Raw genomic sequence first — 22,338 nt, forward strand, 5'->3', positions numbered from 1 at the left:
TTTATGACTATCATGAAGTACAATGTATCACGAGAAAAGAATCCAAAGTTAATAACACATAAAGTGACATATGTCAGATTTGCAAAATTAGGTCAAAAATGGCTTGGTCTTGAAAGGGTTAATTTGTTCATAGATTTCCAGGAGGAATAACAGAAGAACAGGACAATACAGAGATTTATCCTAGAGACAGATTATTTCATAAATATGGCACATGTAGTTTATGGCCATCTTTATAATGCAGATTATTGCTCCACCTTTGCAGCACATTTCATTTGATAAGTTTCCAATGAGTTCCCTAAAAATCAAAGAAAAATGGAAACTTAAATCCATTACATTCATAGAAGAAATGTATTTTCAATAAGTATTATAAAAAATAAAAAAAAAAGATGGCAGAAATGGCTGAACGCTATTGGTCAGTTCCTGCTCACATCACAACCGTGTAACCAGGGCAACTGTGGTGCCCGCATCTGAATGGTAGGTGGCAGTTGGAAGTGGCAGTTAGAGTTGACTGGCGACGGAGGACATAACAGTATCTGCTGACCTGATGGAAAGCGCTACAATGGATTCGAAGGAAGAGGAGATTGTTGTGAGGAAGAGAGGAGCGAAGAAAAGAAGAGGAATTTCTGACTCATCGGCTGATGAGCAGAAGGTGATGGAGAAAGAAGAGGAGACTCGCATCGGGAGGAAAGGAGGGAAGAAGAGACGGACCATCCTGACCTCAGCGGATGAAGAGAAGGAGACACCCAAGAGGAGCAAGAAGAGGAAGAAGAGAAGACCATCCAGCTCCTCCAAGAAGACGTCTCCTAAGGATCAGCTCATTCAAGTGAAAGAAGATGTGACTAAAGAGCCCAAATGTGCCAAGAAGAGAAAGCTCATCCTTATCTCTTCAAAAGGAGCAAAGAAGTCCCTGATCAAGGAGGACGACACCGTGAAGACAGAAGACCGGCAGGAGGACCAGAGAGTCTCAGGTAGATGCACATATACAGGAATACACAAGTTATACATCCTGGACACTTTGTTATAACTTTACATTAATCTGATCTGTAGCGCTGAGACCTGAGACAAGCAGAAGGAAGGGGCTTCCACATTTACAGCTGGGGGATTATTAGGGGTGGGGGAGGGGTACTAGCCGCCATGTATACTGGGTGCTCAGTTCCATGGAAGTGACAACAAGCCATTCTGTCTTGGTCAGGGTATTTAGATACAGGGCTGGGGCAGTAAAGTGTGAATTAGGTCATACACAGTCCAATCTTAAGCATTTCATGTTATTATAGCAATTATTTCTAATCCCCCCAATAGTATCCTGTATGAGTTGTCAGCAGAGCCTGTGCATGGACAGAATACAGGCTGTCATAAACAGCAGCCCATAGTGTGTACAGTACACACTGTAACAACCCTGCATGCACAGGAGTGATCCTGATACATGGAGCAATGTGCCCCTAATGGAAATGATTAGAAGTGGTCAGGAGCTCCAAGGCCATAGAAATGTACAAGGCCACATGCCAAGCCCATGTTTACACCTCACTGACCTCCAAGGTGACTTCTAATATTTTTAATAATGTATTCTAGGAAGTGCATTACTCCTTGTGATACACCCTGTAGCTGCTGCAGAACTTCTTTCTTTAGGCCACTTTCACATGAGGATTTTTGTAATTCAAACCCAGGAACAGAAAATACATAAGAAATGCAGAGTTTTCCATGATCCTTCCTCTCTGTGTAGGTTCCACTCTGGGTTTAGAATCACAAATACTGACCCCAATACTGACCTTAATATGTAAGTGGGAAAGAGCCCCCAGTAATGGACTGGGAGGAGGTCTGCAGCATCTGAGCTGTGTAATGCTGTTCTGCAGCAGCTTTGAAAACTCTATTTATTTAGGTGGTTTGAGGTCTATATATATTATGGGGCGAGTATGAACTCCAGGATTCGTATTCAGGGGTCTGGTCTGCAAGTTTACAAAGTTTTTGTTTTTATGGGGATCACTGTAAAAATGATGTTATCTGTATCTGGCCGGTCATTACAGTCATGGTGATACTAAATATATGTGTTTACTACATGTGCAAAATAAAATATTCTAAAACCCAGAACTTTTGTATTTATTCAACAGACCTTTAATTTTTATTGGTACCAAACATACAACTTTTTGACCACTTTTTATTCCATCGTTTGGGAGGTGAAGTGACCAAAAAGCAGCAAATCTTACATTGTGTATTTTTTTTAAGTGTTCACTGTATGGGATATTTTAATAGGTTGGAAGTTTACAGACATGGTGATACCAGTTATGAATATATGGTATTGTTTGCATTTTCATATGATAAATGTGAAAAAAAATTCATTGTTCATATTTTTTTAATGTTTTGAAACCTTTTATTAAACATTTGACACACACTGTGTATGGCGTCTGCCCTATACACTCCACTGCGAAATATGTATGTCACATGTCAGGAAGGGTTAAAGGGGTTGGTATTAAAATATAAAGATATTTTTCAAAAGAGGTGATTGTCTTAACAAGAAAAAATAAAAACAGCCAATTCACCATTTTGGGTCATCTTGTGCCACCCCCAAAAAAATTAACAAAAAGTGACAAAAAATTTGTATGTACCCACAAAATGTAGCAATAGAAACTATAGTTAATTTTGTAAAATACAAGCTCTCATACAGCTCTAAAATATAAAAAAGTTGTGGCTGTCAGAAAATCTTGATGCAAAGAAATTTTTGTTTATTCAATATAACTGCTCGTATCCAGAGGTTATGACCACTCCGCAATCCAGCAGAGGTGGCCATGCTTGTACACTATAGAAAAAAAGTGCTGGCCTTTCTGGTGGCTGGGACTGCAGGAGTGCGCATAGGCCGGCACTTTTTCCTATAGTGTGCAAGCATGGCCACCTATACTGGAATGCAGGGTGGCTGTAACCCCTGGATATGAGCAGTGTATAATTTGATGGAAAAATTAATCAAGCCAGCAAAGGAAGCAATATGGACAATCACAATACATTAGTAAGGGTCTTGTATTAACTTTCTCTACATGGTAAATGCAACTTACTGTACTGAAGTGAGACAACCCCTTTAGGGGGTTAAGGTACTTGGACTGGGGTCTGTATTTATTTAGGGGGCTCTGTTTTCTGTATTTATTTTGGAGTCTGGTCGGAGTCTGTATTTATCTATGGGTGCTAGATGCTATTAACCTCTTGCCGTCACACTAATGCCGAAAGGCGTCAGTGCGGCGGCTCTCTCAGGTCTCAATGACGCCTATTGGCGTCATCTCGTGAGACCCGAGATTTCATGTGAACGCGCGCGCTGCTCGGAGGTCATACTACAGCCTGCCAGCGATGATCATTCGCTGGCAGGCTGTAGATGTTAAAATAATCGCATCAGAAAGGTATATTAGACGCTGTTTTGTTAACAGCGTCTGATATACCTGCTACCTGGTCCTCTGGTGGTCCCTTTTGCTTGGATCGACCACCAGAGGACACAGGCAGCTCTGTAAGTAGCACCAATCACCACACTACACCCCCCCTGTCACTTATTAACCCCTTATTAACCCCTGATCACCCCATATAAACTCCCTGATCACCCCCCTGTCATTGATCACCCCCCTGTAAGGCTCCATTCAGATGTCCGTATGTGTTTTGCGGATCCACGGATCCGCAAAACACGGACACCGGCAATGTGCTTTCCGCATTTTGTGGATCCGCACATTGCCAGAACTATATAGAAAATACCTTTTCTTGTCCGCAATTGCGGACAAGAATAGGACATGTTCTATATTTTTGCGGAACGGAAGTGCAGACCCGGAAGTGCAGATCCGCAATTCCGGATCCGAGCGGGACAAAGTCTGTCTCCATAGAAATGAATGGGTCTGCAAAACCGTTCCGCAAAATGCGGAACAGAATTGCGGACGTATGAATGTGGCCTAAGGGTCCATTATCACCGCCAGTTAGTTAGCTACTTGTTAGGTAGTTAGCGCCCAGCCCACCGCACCTTAGTCGCTGATTAGCGTCATCACTGTCGCTAATCAGCACTAGTACTATATAGTATCTGTAAGTGATCAAGACTGATCGCAATCAGATCTATATCAGTACATTAGGGTCACCTTAGGCTCTACAAAAAACGCAGTGTTCGCCCGATCAGGCCTGATCTTGTGCGCACACTTGCGTTCAGTCCGCCCCACCGCAGTGACAGAAATATATTTTTTTCTGATCACTGCAAAAACACCGTAAAATCGCTGCGGCTCTATAAAGATCACTTTTGAGGGGCATGGCGAGTTCATAGATTTTTTTTTTGCCACAAGTTAGCGAAAATTGTTTTTTTTTTTTTTTTTGTTTTTTCTTACAAAGTCTCATATTCCACTAACTTGTGCCAAAAAATAAAATCTTACATAAACTCACCATACCCCCTCATGGAATCCAAATGTGTAAAACTGCCCTGTGAAATCCTAAAGGTACTCATTGGAATTTGGGCCCCTTTGCGCATCTTGGCTGCAAAAAAGTGTCACACATGTGGTATCGCCGTACTCAGGAGAAGTAGGGCAATGTGTTTTGGGGTGTATTTTTACATATACCCATGCTGGGTGAGAGAAATATCTCTGTAAATTGACAACTTTGTATAAAAAAATTCAAAAAAAGTTGTCATTTACAGAGATATTTCTCACACACAGGATGGGTATGTGTGAAAAGACACCCCAAAACACATTGCCCTACTTCTTCTGAGTACGGCGATACCACATGTGTGACACTTTTTTGCAGCCTAGGTGCGCAAAGGGGCCCGAATTCCAATGAGTACCTTTTAGGAGGGCATTTTTAGACATTTGGATTCCAGACTTCTTCTCACGCTTTAGGGCCCCTAAAATGCCAGGGCAGTATAAATACCCCACAAGTGACCCCATTTTGGAAAGAAGACACCCCAAGGTATTCCGTGAGGGGCATGGCGAGTTCATATAAAATTTTATTTGTTGTCACAAGTTAGTGGAATATGAGACTTTGTAAGGAAAAAAATAAATAAACTTCTATGAACTCGCCATGCCCCTCACGGAATACCTTGGGGTGTCTTCTTTCCAAAATGGGGTCACTTGTGGGGTATTTATACTGCGCTGGCATTTTAGGGGCCCTAAAGCGTGAGAAGTAGTTTGGAATCCAAATACGTAAAAATGCCCTGTGAAATCCTAAAGGTACTCATTGGAATTTGGGCCCCTTTGAGCACCTAGGCTGCAAAAAAGTGTCACACATGTGGTATCGCCGTACTCAAAAGAAGTAGGGCAATGTGTTTTGGGGTGTATTTTTACATATACCCATACTGTGCGTGAGAAATAGTTGTCAATTTACAGAGATATTTCTCTCACCCAGCATGGGTATATGTAAAAATACACCCCAAAACACATTGCCCTACTTCTTCTAAGTACGGCGATACCACATGTGTGACACTTTTTTGCAGCCTAGGTGCGTAAAGGGGCCGAAAGTCCAACGAGTACCTTTAGGCTTTACAGGATTGCTCACAATTTAGCCCCGCCCAAAATGCCAGAACAGTAAACACACCCTACAAGGTATTCCGACCCCATTTCGGAATGTAGACCCCCCAAGGTATTCACTGAGGGGCATAGTGAGTCCGTGGGAGATTTTATTTTTTTTGCCAGAAGTTAGCAGAAATGGAAACTTTATTTTATTTATTTTTTCCTCAGAAAGTGTCATTTTCCGCTAACTTGTGAAAAAAAATTAAATCCTACATGAACTCACCATGCCCCTCCGCGAATACTTTGGGGTGTCTTCTTTCTAAAATGGGGTCATTTGGGGGGTATTTATACTATCCTGGCATTCTAGCACCTCAAGAAACATGACAGGTGCTCAGAAAGTCAGAGCTGCTTCAAAATGCGGAAATTCACATTTTTGTACCATAGTTTGTAAACGCTATAACTTTTGCGCAAACCAATAAATAAACACTTATTGGATTTTTTTTATCAAAGACATGTAGCACAATAAATTCTGACACAAATTTGTATAGAAATGCAATTATATTTGAACAATTTTACCAGAAAAAGTTAAAAATAAACTTTTTTGAGAAAATTGCGGTCTATTTTGATTAATATTAGAAAAACGAAAAATCTCAGCAGCAATCAAATACCACCAAAAGAAAAAGCTGTATTTGTGAGAAGAAAAGGAGGTAAAATTCATTTGGGTGCCAAGTTGCATGACCGAGCAATAAACCGTTAAAGTTGTGAAGTGCCGATTTGTAAAAAAGGGCCTGGTCACTAGGGGGGTATAAACCTGTGGTCCTTAAGTGGTTAAATAGAATAATATAGTCCCCCACCTATCACCATTCCAAGTCTATGGAACTGCTGGAGATAGCCCAGCTCTGTGTTTGGCAATGCTGATTCATTACAGTTGTCAACAATGGTCTATGAGAGTAACAGAAAGGGCCAAGACAATCGATGTGGTATTAAAGGGTTTCTACCACCAGAAATACTGTTATGTAGCTGACTGATATAGCGATGCGCTAATGTCAGCACTACATAACAGTGTGTTTCTAACATTAGTCCCTGCAGCCGTTTTTGTTACCAATTACCAATTCCCGCGCCTGTGCTTCTGTATTCTCCCGGCGCCGGCTTCCTCACTGCGCCTGCGCCAACTACGTTACAATGAGGAAGCCGGCACCAGGAGCGCGGCATTCAATCACTGCGCCGGCGCCGAATACAGAAGCGCACGGCGCAGGCGCGGGAATTGGTACGAGATACTGAGAAGTTTCACGTCAATCAACAGGAGCGGGGTGGGCTGGAGGGACGCGATGGGCGGCTGAAATGGTTAGTGGACGGAGCCCTCTAGGTTCGTTTATTTTTTCCCCATTGTCACTGCCACTAGGGGAGTGGCTCCCCCTGGTGGTGAGATTGAACCGTGCACCACCAGCCCATTTACCATGTGCTTTTAATTAGATAGCTTGTACAGCTGTGTTCTACCCAGCCCATACTGCAGGCTCACAACCTGGGAGAGGCATGTGTAGGATGCAGCTTGGTACTACTTTGCCCAGATTGTAGGCTGTAAGCCCAGGAGAGGCATGTCAGAGTAGGACCCATCTGATTAGAAGCGACCTTGACGACCGGTAGATGGGCCCGAAATATTTTTGATCAATTATATTCGCAAAAAGCTTCTAGCTGCATTTGCAGTAAGTATGACCCCCAAGCATTTATTCTTTTAGTGTTTGCTTATATCTTTGCGCAATTGACTAGCAGAGTGCTGTTACCTGTACTTCTACGTATCCAAGTGTGTTTTAGCCAAGGTAGCGTGCACCTGCGTTCTTATATTCACTTATTGTGGAGGTGCTGGTTCGTTTATTTTTTCCCCATTGTCACTGCCACTAGGGGAGTGGCTCCCCCTGGTGGTGAGATTGAACCGTGCACCACCAGCCCATTTACCATGTGCTTTTAATTAGATAGCTTGTACAGCTGTGTTCTACCCAGCCCATACTGCAGGCTCACAACCTGGGAGAGGCATGTGTAGGATGCAGCTTGGTACTACTTTGCCCAGATTGTAGGCTGTAAGCCCAGGAGAGGCATGTCAGAGTAGGACCCATCTGATTAGAAGCGACCTTGACGACCGGTAGATGGGCCCGAAATATTTTTGATCAATTATATTCGCAAAAAGCTTCTAGCTGCATTTGCAGTAAGTATGACCCCCAAGCATTTATTCTTTTAGTGTTTGCTTATATCTTTGCGCAATTGACTAGCAGAGTGCTGTTACCTGTACTTCTACGTATCCAAGTGTGTTTTAGCCAAGGTAGCGTGCACCTGCGTTCTTATATTCACTTATTGTGGAGGTGCTGGTTCGTTTATTTTTTCCCCTCTAGGTGCTAATGACGCCCACATAGCACCTAGAGGCTCATTAGCATATCTATAAAAGTGCTTTTTTAACAAAAACGGCTGCAGGGACTAATGTTAGAAACACACTGTTATGTAGTGCTGACATTAGCGCATCGCTATATCAGTCAGCTACATAACAGTATTTCTGGTGGTAGAAACCCTTTAATGCCTCAGATAGGAATATCCCTTTAAATGTCTTATCCTGTTTTTCTATTATTTCCCCCCCAGTTGAGGACAGTGGTGTTCGGCCAACCTGCTCTAGAAGCACAATCTCCGAGAACATCAGGGGGAGATTATTATTCCATCATGTGCTCGGGCTGGGAAGTTATGGAAAGGTCGTCTTGGCTGAGGACACTTCTAACCATCAGAAGTATGCTGTGAAGATCATCAGCAAGAGATCCATGCTTGCCGACTGTGATGAGGCGGATGTGTTGGTGGAGCACCGAGTGTTACAGCTGGCATCTGGGAGCCCCTTCCTTGTCCACGCGGCCTTTGCATTTCAGACCAAGGTACACTACTGACAACCTCACTTTTATCAAATGTCTCCACTCATAACCCAATCAGTATAAAAGGGGCCAGCAGCAGTCGCTGGAGAACCCAAGACCCTTCACTGTAAGACCTGACAGAATGACTATCCATGTCAGAGCGAATGGGTCTGGTAGAACTGCAGGGACCCCCAGTTATAAGAAGAACAGGGGTCCCTGAAGAGGTAGTTTGCATACATGACCAATGCTTTATTTAAAACTCCATTAAAACACATACAATGGCTGTGTGCTCTCTGCTTCCGGGTGTGTACTCATACGCTCCGCGATCTGCAAGATGCGGCTAAAGAGGGGATGTGTGCTATCTTTTGAGGCATGGCTGCACAGACTCAGAAGCACGTGGAAGGACCGGTGTCCGTTTTTGGCAAATCCGCAGTTTGCGGTCTGGAAAAAAGGATGTGGTCATGCGAATGGGACCTAAGGGTTGTCCACCATGTCTCCATCACAGGACCAGGACAGATTTATAGCAGCTACAGGAAACCATTGAAGGTTCCTATTCAATAACTGCAAGCAGAGATCATAACTGACAATCTGATACAGAAAGATTATAAAACTGTATAATCTTTCACTATATACAAAGAATAACCATTACTTAATGAAACTGGAATATCCCTTCAAGGATTACAGAAGCCACTGCTATATTCTGTACAGTAAATGTGTAAATGTGATCTGATGGTTCAGTAATGGCGTCTTCTATGTCACAGATGCTTGTTCTACTTGGGCTGGAATACATGAGCTGCGGGGACCTTGATCAATTCCTGAGGATGAAGGGGCGGCTTGACATCCCCAGTGCAAGGTAAGGCTGGATACAAAACCTCAGCTAAACGGTCAGAAGATGCCATGAAATATTAGATACAGCGTCCTGCCTCATGTACATCACACTGATGAGATCTGCTCCCCCGTTTCTTCTCTACCAAAGAAGGATTGAAGAAATGTTAGGGAATGTTTCCCCTCTTCCTTGGGCTCTGATCCTCCATCTGATATTAAAAGACATACAGGAGAACAGATCTCCCCCGTGTGATGTGAAGAAGCCTTAGTCACATTCCCAGGTATTAAAGGGGTTCTACTGGGAATGGTCAATGGTCACAAGCAACCTGTCCTAGAATGTGACTAGAACTGGTTTCCTCCAATAGCTGAGCTGATTAATGGGGTGAGGGATGTGAAGCCACCATGCAGCCCTGGCAATAAGAAATTGCCTCCTCAGTTGACAGTGATAAGATATATATTTTGCCTCTTATTTTACTGATTGGTAAGAATGTCTAACAGTCTTCTGTGTTATCCTCGCATTATATTCATTTCGTTACTTTTCTGACAGATTCTATGCCGCTGAGCTCGTGTGTGGCATCCAATTTCTCCATTCGAAGGGAATCATCCACAGAGACCTCAAGCCCGAGAACATCCTGGTGGCTGAGACGGGCCATATTAAGATCACGGATTTCGGTCTCGCACTTGACAACATGCTTGGAGACCGCACAGCCACCGAATATGCTGGGACAAAGGGCTATGTGGCTCCTGAGGTGAGAAAAAGGGGGTTTCCTCATTTCCACCATTCCATTTGTATTAAAGGGGTTTTCCAGGTTTGGAATATCGGTCGCATATTCTCAGCTTCAGCCATTAATATCACATTGGTGGAGGTCCGACTCTTGGCACCTCCACCTATTACCTGTTTGAAGGGTCCTCATTGATGGTCTGAGCTCTACCTCATTGATTACTGCACGCCATCTACTTGATGCCGGCTACTGTAGCTTCTTCTCATTGACGTGAATGGGACAAGGCTGTAATAACCTGCAGGTAGCGCCCGGCCCTTCATACAGCTGATTGGTGGGGATGTCGAGAGTCAGACCCCAACTGATCTGATACTGATGGCCTATTCTGAAGAAAGATAATGAATATTCTGAACCCAGAAATCCATTTAATAATGGTAATTATTCTTATTATTAATCATTCATTTTCAGATCATTATGTATTGATGAATGCCTCATCTTAACTCATTCCTTTTTACAGACACAGGGGAAGAGTTATCAAGACTCGCACTTTCTGCGCCGGTCTTGATATCTCCTGTGTTGCTCCTGCAGTCCATGTGCCTTACCAAAAATTTACGACATCTCCGAGCGTCCGTACATTTCTGGCTTCAAATGTACCAGAAAACTGTCATAGATAAAGATAAATTATTCATGGGTGGCTGTCCATGCCCCTGTGACAAAAAACAAAACAGCAATTCTGGCGTTGAGATGTTTTTTTTGTTTTTAATGGTGTTCTCTTAACAGCAATGCTTCTGTATTATTGCAAATAGTTATTTTCATGCTTTTTTCTACAGAGTGTATGAGGTGCCCCTACAGCAGCAGATGACTTTGTGGTTACAGTTTATCTGCAGCTGAATGGAGGCAGAACATCTTGTCCTCATTCAGCTAAACACCTTGTGTGACCCAATACTACGCTATGCCAGCAATGGCCACAGCCTGAGCACCTACAGTGCGGGTTTATAGTATAAGCCGTGTAGTCACTCTTCTCTCCTTTCTGGCAGATGCTGGCTGAGGAGGAGTATGGCGTCGGAGTGGACTGGTATTCATTTGGTGTCATCTTAAATGAAATTATCACCAGTGAGTGCACTTACCATCCTGCACGCTCCGGCGCTAAAGACATCATTAAAAAGGTCAGTATGTTCCTACATGACACTACTGTACTGTATACAATGTTACATGACAACCTGTGATAGGAGACATCTCCCCCTACAATGCCCCATAGTGCACCATGATCTCCTTCACTAATACTCACCACTGTAGTGTTCAGGAGGGGTCGCCCCTCAGGATAGCAATACACAACCAGCACTTCTGTAGTATACAAGGTGACAACACTGGTCTCCACCAGAGAGGATGCCGAGTAGGATGCTGGAGCCACAACTTCTCCAGCACAGACTCAGCAATAGCACAAATGTCTGCCAAGAGCTCCAAGGACTGCCCTGGAGCCAGGTTACATAGGAGCAGCAGGAAAATATCATTTCTATTCTCCCATGGTAACATTTTTGGGAATTACTGACTTAATGGATAATTGGAATGAGAGTTTCCCTTTAAAGTAAGAGCCTGGTACGTGTAGTTAATGTACTGAGGACATGTCTACACACTTAGTCCACCCCTCTGAGTTTATGTAACAAGAAGCCACAGATTTCTAAAATCTCCCATTGCTGACACTACAGCCTGAGTCCAGCATTCAGACAGAATAAACATTAGGCAAAATTTATCAAAACTACTACAAGAGAAGACAAGTGGGAAGTCGCCCAGGGAAGCCAATCAGATTGCAGATTTCATTTCCCAGCTAGCCTCTGCAAATGTAAGAAGCCAATCAGATTGCAGATTTCATTTCCCAGCTAGCCTCTGAAAATGTAAGAAGCCAATCAGATTGCAGATTTCGTTTCCCAGCTAGCCTCTGCAAATGTAAGAAGCCAATCAGATTGCAGATTTCATTTCCCAGCTAGCCTCTGCAAATGTAAGAAGCCAATCAGATTGCAGATTTCATTTCCCAGCTAGCCTCTGCAAATGTAAGATCTGGAGTCTGATTGGTCATTGTGTTCATTAGTCGTTATAGTCACTAAGTTATAATTACATTCCTCATTTTCAGCTCCTCCGGAGAGATCCTGCCAAGCGCTTAGGAGTCCACGGGAACATCCGAGGCCATCATTTCTTCCAGCATATTGACTGGGTCTCTGTGGAAGCCCTTCGGATGGCCCCACCACACATCCCTGTAGTAAGTAAATGAAGAGAAGCTCTTCCCTGCTCTACATACACGTTATATACTGTATAGGATTCTCAATGTCAGGGGCCTGATATAGGGTGGCTACTGGCTTCACCTCAGAAAGCCGGACCTCACTCACCACGCCCCCAAACCGATTAACCACGCCCACATCGATAGTTGTTGAATGAGTAAGATGGCATGTAAGATGCTTTATACTCCTCCAGAAAGACTATATCTTATTATGGTGGAGGATGAGTACATAAGGTGATCATATTATATGTGAAAATACTACCACCAGAAGCTTCATATCAGGTCTGTGACCGCTTGTGATGATCATATCCTCATTTTCATCTATTTATTTGCTTTTAGCCATCTACACCTCAACACTGTGCCAGGCAATTCTACCTGGACAGAATGGAGGCAGCAGCGGCCAAGAATGGACCTTTACCATCTAAACATCAGGCCATTTTCAGAGGGTTTCCATTTGTCACCCAGGAAACCCTCCACCCGCTCTAATGTCATCAGAGCAATATGTCCTCCTGAGCTCCTGGAGACGGACAGAAGAACAGACCCAGGTATATAGCTGGAAATAAGTGGTGTTCCTATACAGCTGTATGAATTTCCTAATGATTCAAGATTTAAGGTGCTCCAAATGTGTAGCTTCAGTTTTCTGACCATTAGGCTTCATGTACACGATCGAATGTGTTTTGCGGTCCACAAAACATGGATACCAGCCATGTGCATCAGGCATTTTCCCGTTCCGTATGTCCCGCCATATTGTAAAAATGACTATTCTTATCCACAAATCGGAGAAGAACAGGATATGTTCTATTGTATTTTTTGCAGGGTTACATACGGCTGCATGGATGCGGACAGACGGATGACATCCATGTGCTGGCTGCATTTTTTGTGGCCCCATAAGCATTGGATCCGCCTGTGATCTGCAAAAAATACATTCAGATGTGGACCAAAAATATAATCATGTGCCTGGTGCCTTAAATGGTTGTGTAAAATCCCTCATCTTCATATGAGCACTCAGTCTTTATATATTATACCACATCTTGTGGTATCTGTATTGATTCATCCTGTCATATATCCTACAGTGTGAAGACCATGAAGAACTATGACAACAGGACCTGCGATTGGCACTGGGCTGAAGAAAAATAACATCTAGAAGACACTTGATGAGAAAGGACACTGGTCCTGGATCTCACAGATCAACGCTGGATGACTGTGAGTAAGTATACGGGCATTTGATCCAGGGACTATATCCCCACTGCCATATTTGCAGTCAGGAAGGAGTGTTTTTCCCCTTAGATCAGGACAGATTGGCAAATGTCATAAAGGGTTTTTTTCTCACCTTCCTGTGGATCAACACAGTTGCCCTTCCCCCAATTCAGCCATTCCCCTAATCAAAAGTACAATTCGGACCACCTTTTGTGGACAGATTATTTAGTAATTGATTCAGGGACTAATCTGAGTGCCATGCGTGGAGTCGGGAAGGAATTTTTCCTCATGTGAAGCTGATGGCCGAGGCTCAGTGAGGTTTTTTCGCCTTCCTCTGGATTAATAATATCTGATCCAGGGAAATAGTCTGACTGCCCTAAGCGGAGTCGGGAAGGAATTTTTCCCCCTACGGGAGGTTTTTTCGCCTTCCCCTGAATCAATAAAAATCAATGGATCTAACATATCCTTGACTTTGATTTGGTATTTACACCAAATCATCTGTCCCATCATTAATAAAATTATAAATAAAATAAAATTCTCTATTCCCCTCTATATCGTTGTGTGCCTGGTTTTATTTCCACTGACGAGCCATGTGCTGCTCAGGGCTGTATTTCACTGGTCTCCTCATATGATTACATATTAAGTTTCTGCTCTACTTTCTGTAAGTAAAAAGAGAACATACGAGTTCAAGGTAAAGAAGATTAACCTCCTAACAGTCACATTAAAATTGGAAAAACCCTCCCAAAAATGTAACTTTTTTATTTTAGATTTTTATTATGTGTCTGAAGTAAATCCTGTTGGCGCACAACTCATGGGACACAATTGCATTTTTCGTCCCTTAGTGACATAATTCATTTAATCTTAAGGACCAGTAACATTTTCCCCTTTGTGTTCCAGAAGTCATAACTTTTAACCCCTTAGTGACCACCCATACATGTTTTTACGGCGGTAACTAAGGGGCCTTAGGCTGGGCCGCCGCTTTTTTTTTTACGGGGGCACAGTCTAAGCGCTGCACGGGTGAACGCTGCACATGAAAGCTGCAGCCCTGCTCTAACAGCCCGGACCGGCAGGAGTGCCGATCCGGGCTGTTTAACACTTTACATGCTGCGGGTAATGGCCCCCGCCGCATGTAAAATGCTGTAAGAGGGAGCAAACTCCCTCTGTCTCCTATTGGCACCCCGCAAATACGATCGCGGGGTGCCGATGTGTGTGAAGGCTGCCTGGGGTCTGATGTAGACCCCAGACCAGCCTTTAGTAATTTCCAGAAGGCTGCGCCAGAGAGGCGCAGCCTGCTGGTCAATGTTAGAATAGCATTGCCATTAAAATGCAATGCACTATAGGGATAGTGCATTGCATTTTAAAAGCAATCAAGAAGCTGTCTGTTATAGTCATAAGTGGCAAAAAAAAACAAAAAAAAACTCATTTATTCAATTTAAAAAATCCCATAAAAAAAATTACGCTTTTTTTTTCTATTGAAAAAACGCTTTTCAATGAAGAAAATAGCAACAACAAAAAAATTCCCCATATGTTTGGTATTGCCGCGTCCGTAACTACCCGGACTACATAAATATCATGTAAATTATCCCCTACGGTAAACGCCGTAAAAGAAAAAAAAATGACAGAAATGCTTTTTTATTCTTAGTTGCCACCGAAAAAACGTAATAACAAGCAATCAAAAAGCGCCATTTACTCCAAAATTATATCAGTGAAAAATACAAGTCGTCCGCAAAAATCAAGTCCTCACACAACTCCATAGAAAGAAAAATAAATAAAAGAGTTATGGGTCTTGTGAAGCGGCAATACAAAAACATATATATCTTTTTTTTAAATGTTTTTTTTGCGGAAAAGTAGTAAAATGTAAAAAGAAACTATATGTATTTGGTATCACTGTAATTGTACTGACCCAGAGAATAAAGATATTATGTTATTTATACCAAAAAATTAATGCCGTAAAATTTATAATGTAAAAACCCAGTGGCAGTATTGCTGTTTTTCTCCCTCCCAGAAAGAGTTAATAAAAGTTAATCAGAAAGTTATGTGTACCCAAAAGTGGCGCCATTAAAAACTGCAACTTGTCCTGCAAAAAACAAGCCCTCATAAAGCTATATAGACGAAAATATAAAAAAAGTTATAGCTCTTGGAACGCGACAATAAAAAAAGGAAGAAAAACGCTTGGTCAGTAAGTCCCAAAACAGGCTGGTCACTAAGGCTACTTTCACACTTGTGTTCGGAGCGGATCCGTCTGGTGTCTGTACAGACGGATCCGCTCCTATAATGCAAACGCTTGCATCCGTTCAGAACGGATCCGTCTGCATAACTGTTTTTTTCAGATCTGGCAACCAATGAGTTAAATACAGGGGGGGGAGGGAGTGGGGGCCGGCCGCACTGGCCGAAACCAATGAGTTAAATACAAGGGAGGGAGGGGGGGCCGGCCGCACTGGCCACCAATGAGTTAAAGAGGACCTTTCACTTGTATAAACTATGTGAACTGAGTATGCTGCCATATAGAGCGGCGCCCGGGGATCTCACTGCACTTACTATTATCCCCGGGCACCGCTCCGTTCTCCGGTTATAGGCTCCGGTACCTTTGCTCCTTAAGTTATAGTAGGCGGGTCTTCCCTTGTCCTGTGGGCGTCTCCTTCTCCTAGGCTGCAGCGCTGGCCAATCGCAGCGCACAGCTCACAGCGCACTTGAATGAAGTGGGTACTTGTATTACACTGGACAAAGTGCAGTGTAATGAAGAGGAAGCAGCACTCACATGGAGCGCCGCCTGCTCTTCTAACAGCTGATGGGCGGGGGTGCCGGGTGTCGATCAGATATTGATGACCTATCCTGATGATAAGTCATCAATAATAATGGCTGGACAACCCCTTCAAGTGCATTTTCCAAAGCCCGATGTGAGCTCAGGCAAAACTGTTAGGTGGTTAATATCCAATATTCATCTGTATTCAGCAATTTTTTAACTGAGGACATCAGTATAGAAGATAAAAACTTAATACCTGTAGGATTTGAGGATTTCTGTAAAGAATGAATATAATCACTATTACAGATCACAGCAGGGGCCACATTCACATTCACCTTATAATGTACCTAGGATGTTAGTAACCAGGTCACATTTATACAGAATTGTCTCTCTTCATAATGGAGATACAAGAACACAGTGGAAGAGAAGATAAAACCATCAATTCTTCTACAAAACATGGAGAGTAAATATCAGAGCCGGTATATAGAACACACTGTAGTGATGCAGGAACTTTTTATAGTAACACTTTGATAAAAATTGCTGAGTAAAGCATTCTTACCAACATTTGTTTTGATTTGGGGCATTATGCACAGACACACCACAAACAAGGTCCAGAATGGCTACTTCTGGGTGTGGATTACATAAATCCCACCCAGAATTTGCTGGGATCCTCTCTGAAAATTTGCTACACGAGCAACATTTGGCCTGGTGTTGTCCTGTCAAAAAACAGCCCATGGGGCACTTTGGAGAAATGGCCGCACCACTGGTTCTACACCCAAATCTATGTGACGCTGAGCTGTTGGTGTATCCGAAATGAAGACTAGAGGGTTCCGCTACCATACATTATGCCACCCCACATCATTATCACCAGTGGGACTGGTGTGATGTTCCCTTGTGAAGGCCTCTTCATGGCATTGTCCACATGGTTTCCAGAGGCTGTTGTTGCCTCCAAGGCAAAAGTGGGACTCATTAATGAAGAGGATAGACCTCCATTCCAGGCTCCATTGTCATCTTCTTGTGCACCATGCTAGCATTTGAGAGCGTAGCAAGATGGAACACCTGTAGCTGGACGTCTGGCTCCAAGCCCAATGTCGTGCAAATGTCTTCTGATGGTTTGTGCAGACACTGTTTGCCACCCTAGGCTTGGGATGTGATGTCCAATTGCACTGGCATTGCAGAATGGATCACTATATGCCTTTTTTTTAAGACAATCAGTCCAAGCAGCGGTTCACCTCTGTGCACCTCTTGCTGTCATTCCAGTTCATAGTTATTCGCCCAACCACAGGACACACAACGTTGAACAGTCTAGGCGTGTAGTGATCTGCCAGAGTGATAAACCAAAGTCTCTTAGTTCAAAAGATTTTGTCCCTAACTGGCATGTCAACGAACAGGAGACAACGCACAATCATCTCACATGACTTTTGAGGTTACATGGGGCTAAAAAAACTTTGCTCTAAATCTGACTTTTATGCCCTTCCCCTACATGTCAATTTTAGTGCTGAGGAGTGTATCTGATTTAGTATTATCTTAGAGTATTGGCCCCTTTTTAAAATATAGCTTTTATTAATTCTATCTAAAAAGATAATAAATCACCCTGTGATATCTGGGTGACCTTAGGAAAGTGAGGACAAGATGCCGCCCAGCTACCACCGTGAATAGGTGAGTTTGATGCCGTATAGATAGAACAGATTCTACACGGGCACTTATGAGATTGGTAATAGATATAGGTTAGGGGAAGGCTGGGGTACTTGAATAGGTGCTGGGGGTAGCTCTCTCCCTGTGCCAGCCCTAGATACACCTTTGCCCAGGGATAATCCCTTATGGTGGGATCTCCCTGTCCCCGTACCTGCCCTGTCTAGCCCTGTAGAACCCTATATGTTAAATATGATGTCAATGGTATTTTCTAACCCCGACGCATTTCCCCACTAGTGTTCATCAGGGGGTCGGTTAGAGATAGATAATTCATGTAAATAACATCTTAAATCAAACCAAATAACCACTTTTTGGTTGCTCTGGAAATATAACAGCTGAGACATGTATTTCTGGGATCGAACCCTTGGATTTTCTGCAGGAACGCAACCCTTGTCATTCAATAGGGCTAATCGTCTGCGTTTCCACCCAACACAACATGGATTTCCAGAATTGTGTCAAACTCCCTTTACACGTCTGGTATATGAATTTCACGCAGATGTGGGTGCAGAATCTGCGCCAAAATCAACATGAGCTCTGATCTGACACGTGAAAATCCCACATCTAGGTTCATTGCAGCGGGACTGTTGCTGCTTTTATGTGGGTAAAATATTCAAATGTGTTAGGCCAGTTCACACAACTGATTTTAAAGAACAAGTTAAAAAATCAGCGCAGAATCTGCGTGTTTTTTTTAGTACAAAAACACAAGGTTTTTTTAGCACAAAAAACACAAGGTTTTTGTGTGGTTTTTGATGCATCTTTCTTTTTAACAAATGAGTGTTCGCTTCAATACAAAGCTGATCTGTGCATAAAAATGCACAAACAATGCATTTACATGGAGCGGTTTTATTCAGCTTCCTATTCATTTCAATGGGAGATTCAGCAATGGTTCTGCCCCATTATAGGGTGCCATGCTTCCAGGGCCGTCTTTAATATTGATTGGACCCTGGGCAAAAATTTACTTAAAAAGTCCGCTGGTAAATTGCCCTGAACCAGTGCCTTTAGAGCCGTCTCGGCTACTAGAGCCCTGTCTGGTTCATCATGGAGGGTACCCAGGGCCTGAAAGATCCCCTCCACAGAATATAAACAACTGGCGCCAGCAGGTAAAGAGAACGCCCAGTCCTGGGGTTCACCCTGTAATCGGGAAATGATAATGCCCACGCGTTAACTCTCGGGGCCAGAGGACACGGGGCGCAAACGGAAGTAAAGTTTGCAACTCTCCTTAAAAGAGAGAAACTTCTTCCGGTCTCCAGAAAAGGGTTCTGGGAGCTTAATCTGGGGCTCAAAATGCGGACTGGAGGCCTGAGGAGTGGAAGAACCTTGCCCTAACTCAAAAGAACTGAGTTTTTCCCCTAACTCCTGCACCCTCTGCGTCAAATTAGAGACATGGTCAGTCAGGGTCACCAGAGGATTCATAATACAGTGGTTATTGGCCCTGTTATTCTGTAACGGTCGCGTACACACACACAGGGGGGAGGGAAGTGACCACTGCGCTCCACCCTTACCCCTGGCCCTGCCTACTTGCCTCACGAGTCCTAATGACAGGGGACAACTGGACTGAAATCCCTAACTTGGAATAAGTGCAGGGATGACAGACAGACAAACAACAGGACGTGAACGGACCGAGTCAATACCAGGAAAGCTACAAAGTACAAATGGAGCAAGCAGAGAATTGTCAGGAGAAGCCGGGGTCATAAATACCAGGAGAGACGTGAAGTACCAAAGGAGTCAGCAGAGGAGGGGTCAGAATACCAGGATAGCAGCAAAGTACACAAGGAGCAGGCAGAGGATCGTCAGGAATTCAGCAGGAGGTAAGTACGCCAGGAAAGACCAAATCACAGGTGGAACCTAAATTAACAGGCAATTAACAGGCAACCTGTGACCAGCAGGCTGCCTGTATTTATAGTGGGGAGTGAGGGTCATGTGACGTGGCCAGCGTCACATGACTGACAGACCAACCAGTCGAGCACCGAGTGATCAGCTCGGCGCTCAAGGCAGACTAGGAGCAGGGAGCCACCCAGCTAGTAAAGCCGCCCTGGGAATGAGGTCAAACACAGATCCTCATTCCCAAAGCTAAGCAACAGGTCTGCGGGCAATGATAGTTCTGTATTCAGAAAGGATCATGCCTCAGAAGAATATCTTCTTGTCACCGTATGAGATATTCTTGGGCTATATTATCTAGGACAGGGCTATACAGTATTATCTCCAACAGGCCCAGATACTGTATTTCTGATATCTGAAACAACACCTGACCCAAGAGAGAGTCACAAGAACCACCCCATAAATGCACATCCGACAATAAGTCAATATAAAAATATATATAAAGTTTATTAGACACACCAACAGACAAATTTTTAAAAATTGTATACAATTATAACAAAGTGCGGTATGCAATAAAATATATGTAACTGACACACACAGGTCCACTGAATTGCCACAAAATGGGCATAAATACTATAAACCAGCATATGGGAATACAATGCAAAACATAAAGCAAATATAAAGTAAGGTAAGACCATTAGAAATGCAAACAGACCATGATAAGGTCTAATTTAGAGAGCCAAAACCTACATGAGCCGCTGGTGCAGTGGACCTGGAAGAATGAGTAACGCCCAACGCGTATCGCCGGAAGAATCCGGCTTCCTCAGGGGTGAAGAGCTGTATGTTAGGGTGTCACATTATAAAGGGTAGTAAATGAAAGAAATTTAATTCACCTGTGCAGCAGGGTGATGTGACCAGTGTGGAGGCATATCAGGTAATCCATATCCGAAAACCGGAAGTGTGAGAGTCACATGGTCAGCAGGTGGAACGCATATGCGCTCCACCTGTCAAATCACAGCCACATATCATGACTGCAGGTGGGGGGGAGCAGGCATCCTAATCCAATGGGATATGGACTGAAAAGCTAATCTAAATTCTAAATAACTACATGTACAACATTTGACCCCTCATATGCACACATACGTATATCTGCATTAATATTATGCAGCTATATGGTTGCATTACTATAGTGCCTTTAAACATATATAATACACTGTTCCCTGCAGGCATGGCTAATCTAGTATACTATTACATTATTTTAGATCATGCATTATGTTCTCAATATTGTCCTATTGTGCAGTATTACCTTCCACATTCCCTCCAGCACATTGGGTTGTTTCTGGCCCTCCCCCTCATGTTTGGAAGCATTGTGAGCTCCACTATTCCCTGTGGAGCGCACCATGTGTTCCACCATGCGTTCCACTGCGGCATCCGACTTCCGGTCATGTGGTCACACACTTCCGGTTTTTACGATTCCATCAGATACATGTTAACCAGCTTTGCTGGTCTATTCATTTCTGCATTACTGTGTGTGGGCTCCAAATTTAGATTAGCTTTTCAGTCCATATCCCATTGGATTAGGATGCCTGCTCCCCCCCACCTGCAGTCATGATATGTGGCTGTGATTTGACAGGTGGAACGCATATGCGTTCCACCTGCTGACCATGTGACTCTCACACTTCCGGTTTTCGGATATGGATTACCTGATATGCCTCCACACTGGTCACATCACCCTGCTGCACAGGTGAATTAAATTTCTTTCATTTACTACCCTTTATAATGTGACACCCTAACATACAGCTCTTCACCCCTGAGGAAGCCGGATTCTTCCGGCGATACGCGTTGGGCGTTACTCATTCTTCCAGGTCCACTGCACCAGCGGCTCATGTAGGTTTTGGCTCTCTAAATTAGACCTTATCATGGTCTGTTTGCATTTCTAATGGTCTTACCTTACTTTATATTTGCTTTATGTTTTGCATTGTATTCCCATATGCTGGTTTATAGTATTTATGCCCATTTTGTGGCAATTCAGTGGACCTGTGTGTGTCGGTTACATATATTTTATTGCATACAGCACTTTGTTATAATTGTATACAATTTTTAAAAATTTGTCTGTTGGTGTGTCTAATAAACTTTATATATATTTTTATATTGACTTATTGTCGGATGTGCATTTATGGGGTGGTTCTTGTGACTCTCTCTTGGGTCAGGTGTTGTTTCATGCTTCTTTCACCACCCTTTGCACTCCGTGTATTATTTGGTGTGCCCCCTACCTTTCTTTAGTATTTCTGATATCTACTACCTATTGTTATGGTATGTGGCTTCTGACCCATGAGGATCAGAGACACCAAGGTGGGGAAGTGGGCTATACTTCGTACAAGATACAGGCTGTACTAGTAATCAGGAGAGAGGTTGTGGTCTTGGACAAGTTTGTGGAGATCTGTAATACAGTCTAGAATTTATAGTTCATTTAGAGAGGAGCAGAGGAGACAAGCTGCTAGTGTGACATCTGTATGGGAGTCCTATAAAACCAACTAATTGCTGTAGATAACTAAGTGTGTGATTCCCTTCCAGATGTGAATTCAGTGGCTTTACCTTTCCACAAACTATTGATGATTGGGCAGGTGTTAAGAGACATAAGGAAAATGTTGAATTACTGATTTGATCATTTCAAAATTAGTGAAGCGTTTGAAGGAGAAACCAAATGAAGGCACACCGACCAATACGAATACATCTGTAACTAAAG

General features: G+C 43.3%; 1 protein-coding gene across 1 annotated transcript; it reads left to right on the forward strand.

Moving 5' to 3' along the window:
• The first annotated feature begins 559 nt into the window (after positions 1–559).
• On the forward strand, positions 560–12,628 carry LOC120990919 (protein kinase C delta type-like). The gene is made up of 7 exons (XM_040419809.1): positions 560–968; positions 8,070–8,350; positions 9,088–9,179; positions 9,699–9,900; positions 10,908–11,036; positions 11,999–12,124; positions 12,482–12,628. Exons 1-7 carry the CDS (start codon positions 560–562, stop codon positions 12,626–12,628), a joined length of 1,386 nt encoding a protein of 461 aa, XP_040275743.1.
• Positions 12,629–22,338: the final 9,710 nt, after the last annotated feature.

Source organism: Bufo bufo, chromosome 2, assembly GCF_905171765.1.
Source record: "Bufo bufo chromosome 2, aBufBuf1.1, whole genome shotgun sequence".
NCBI lineage: Eukaryota > Metazoa > Chordata > Amphibia > Anura > Bufonidae > Bufo > Bufo bufo.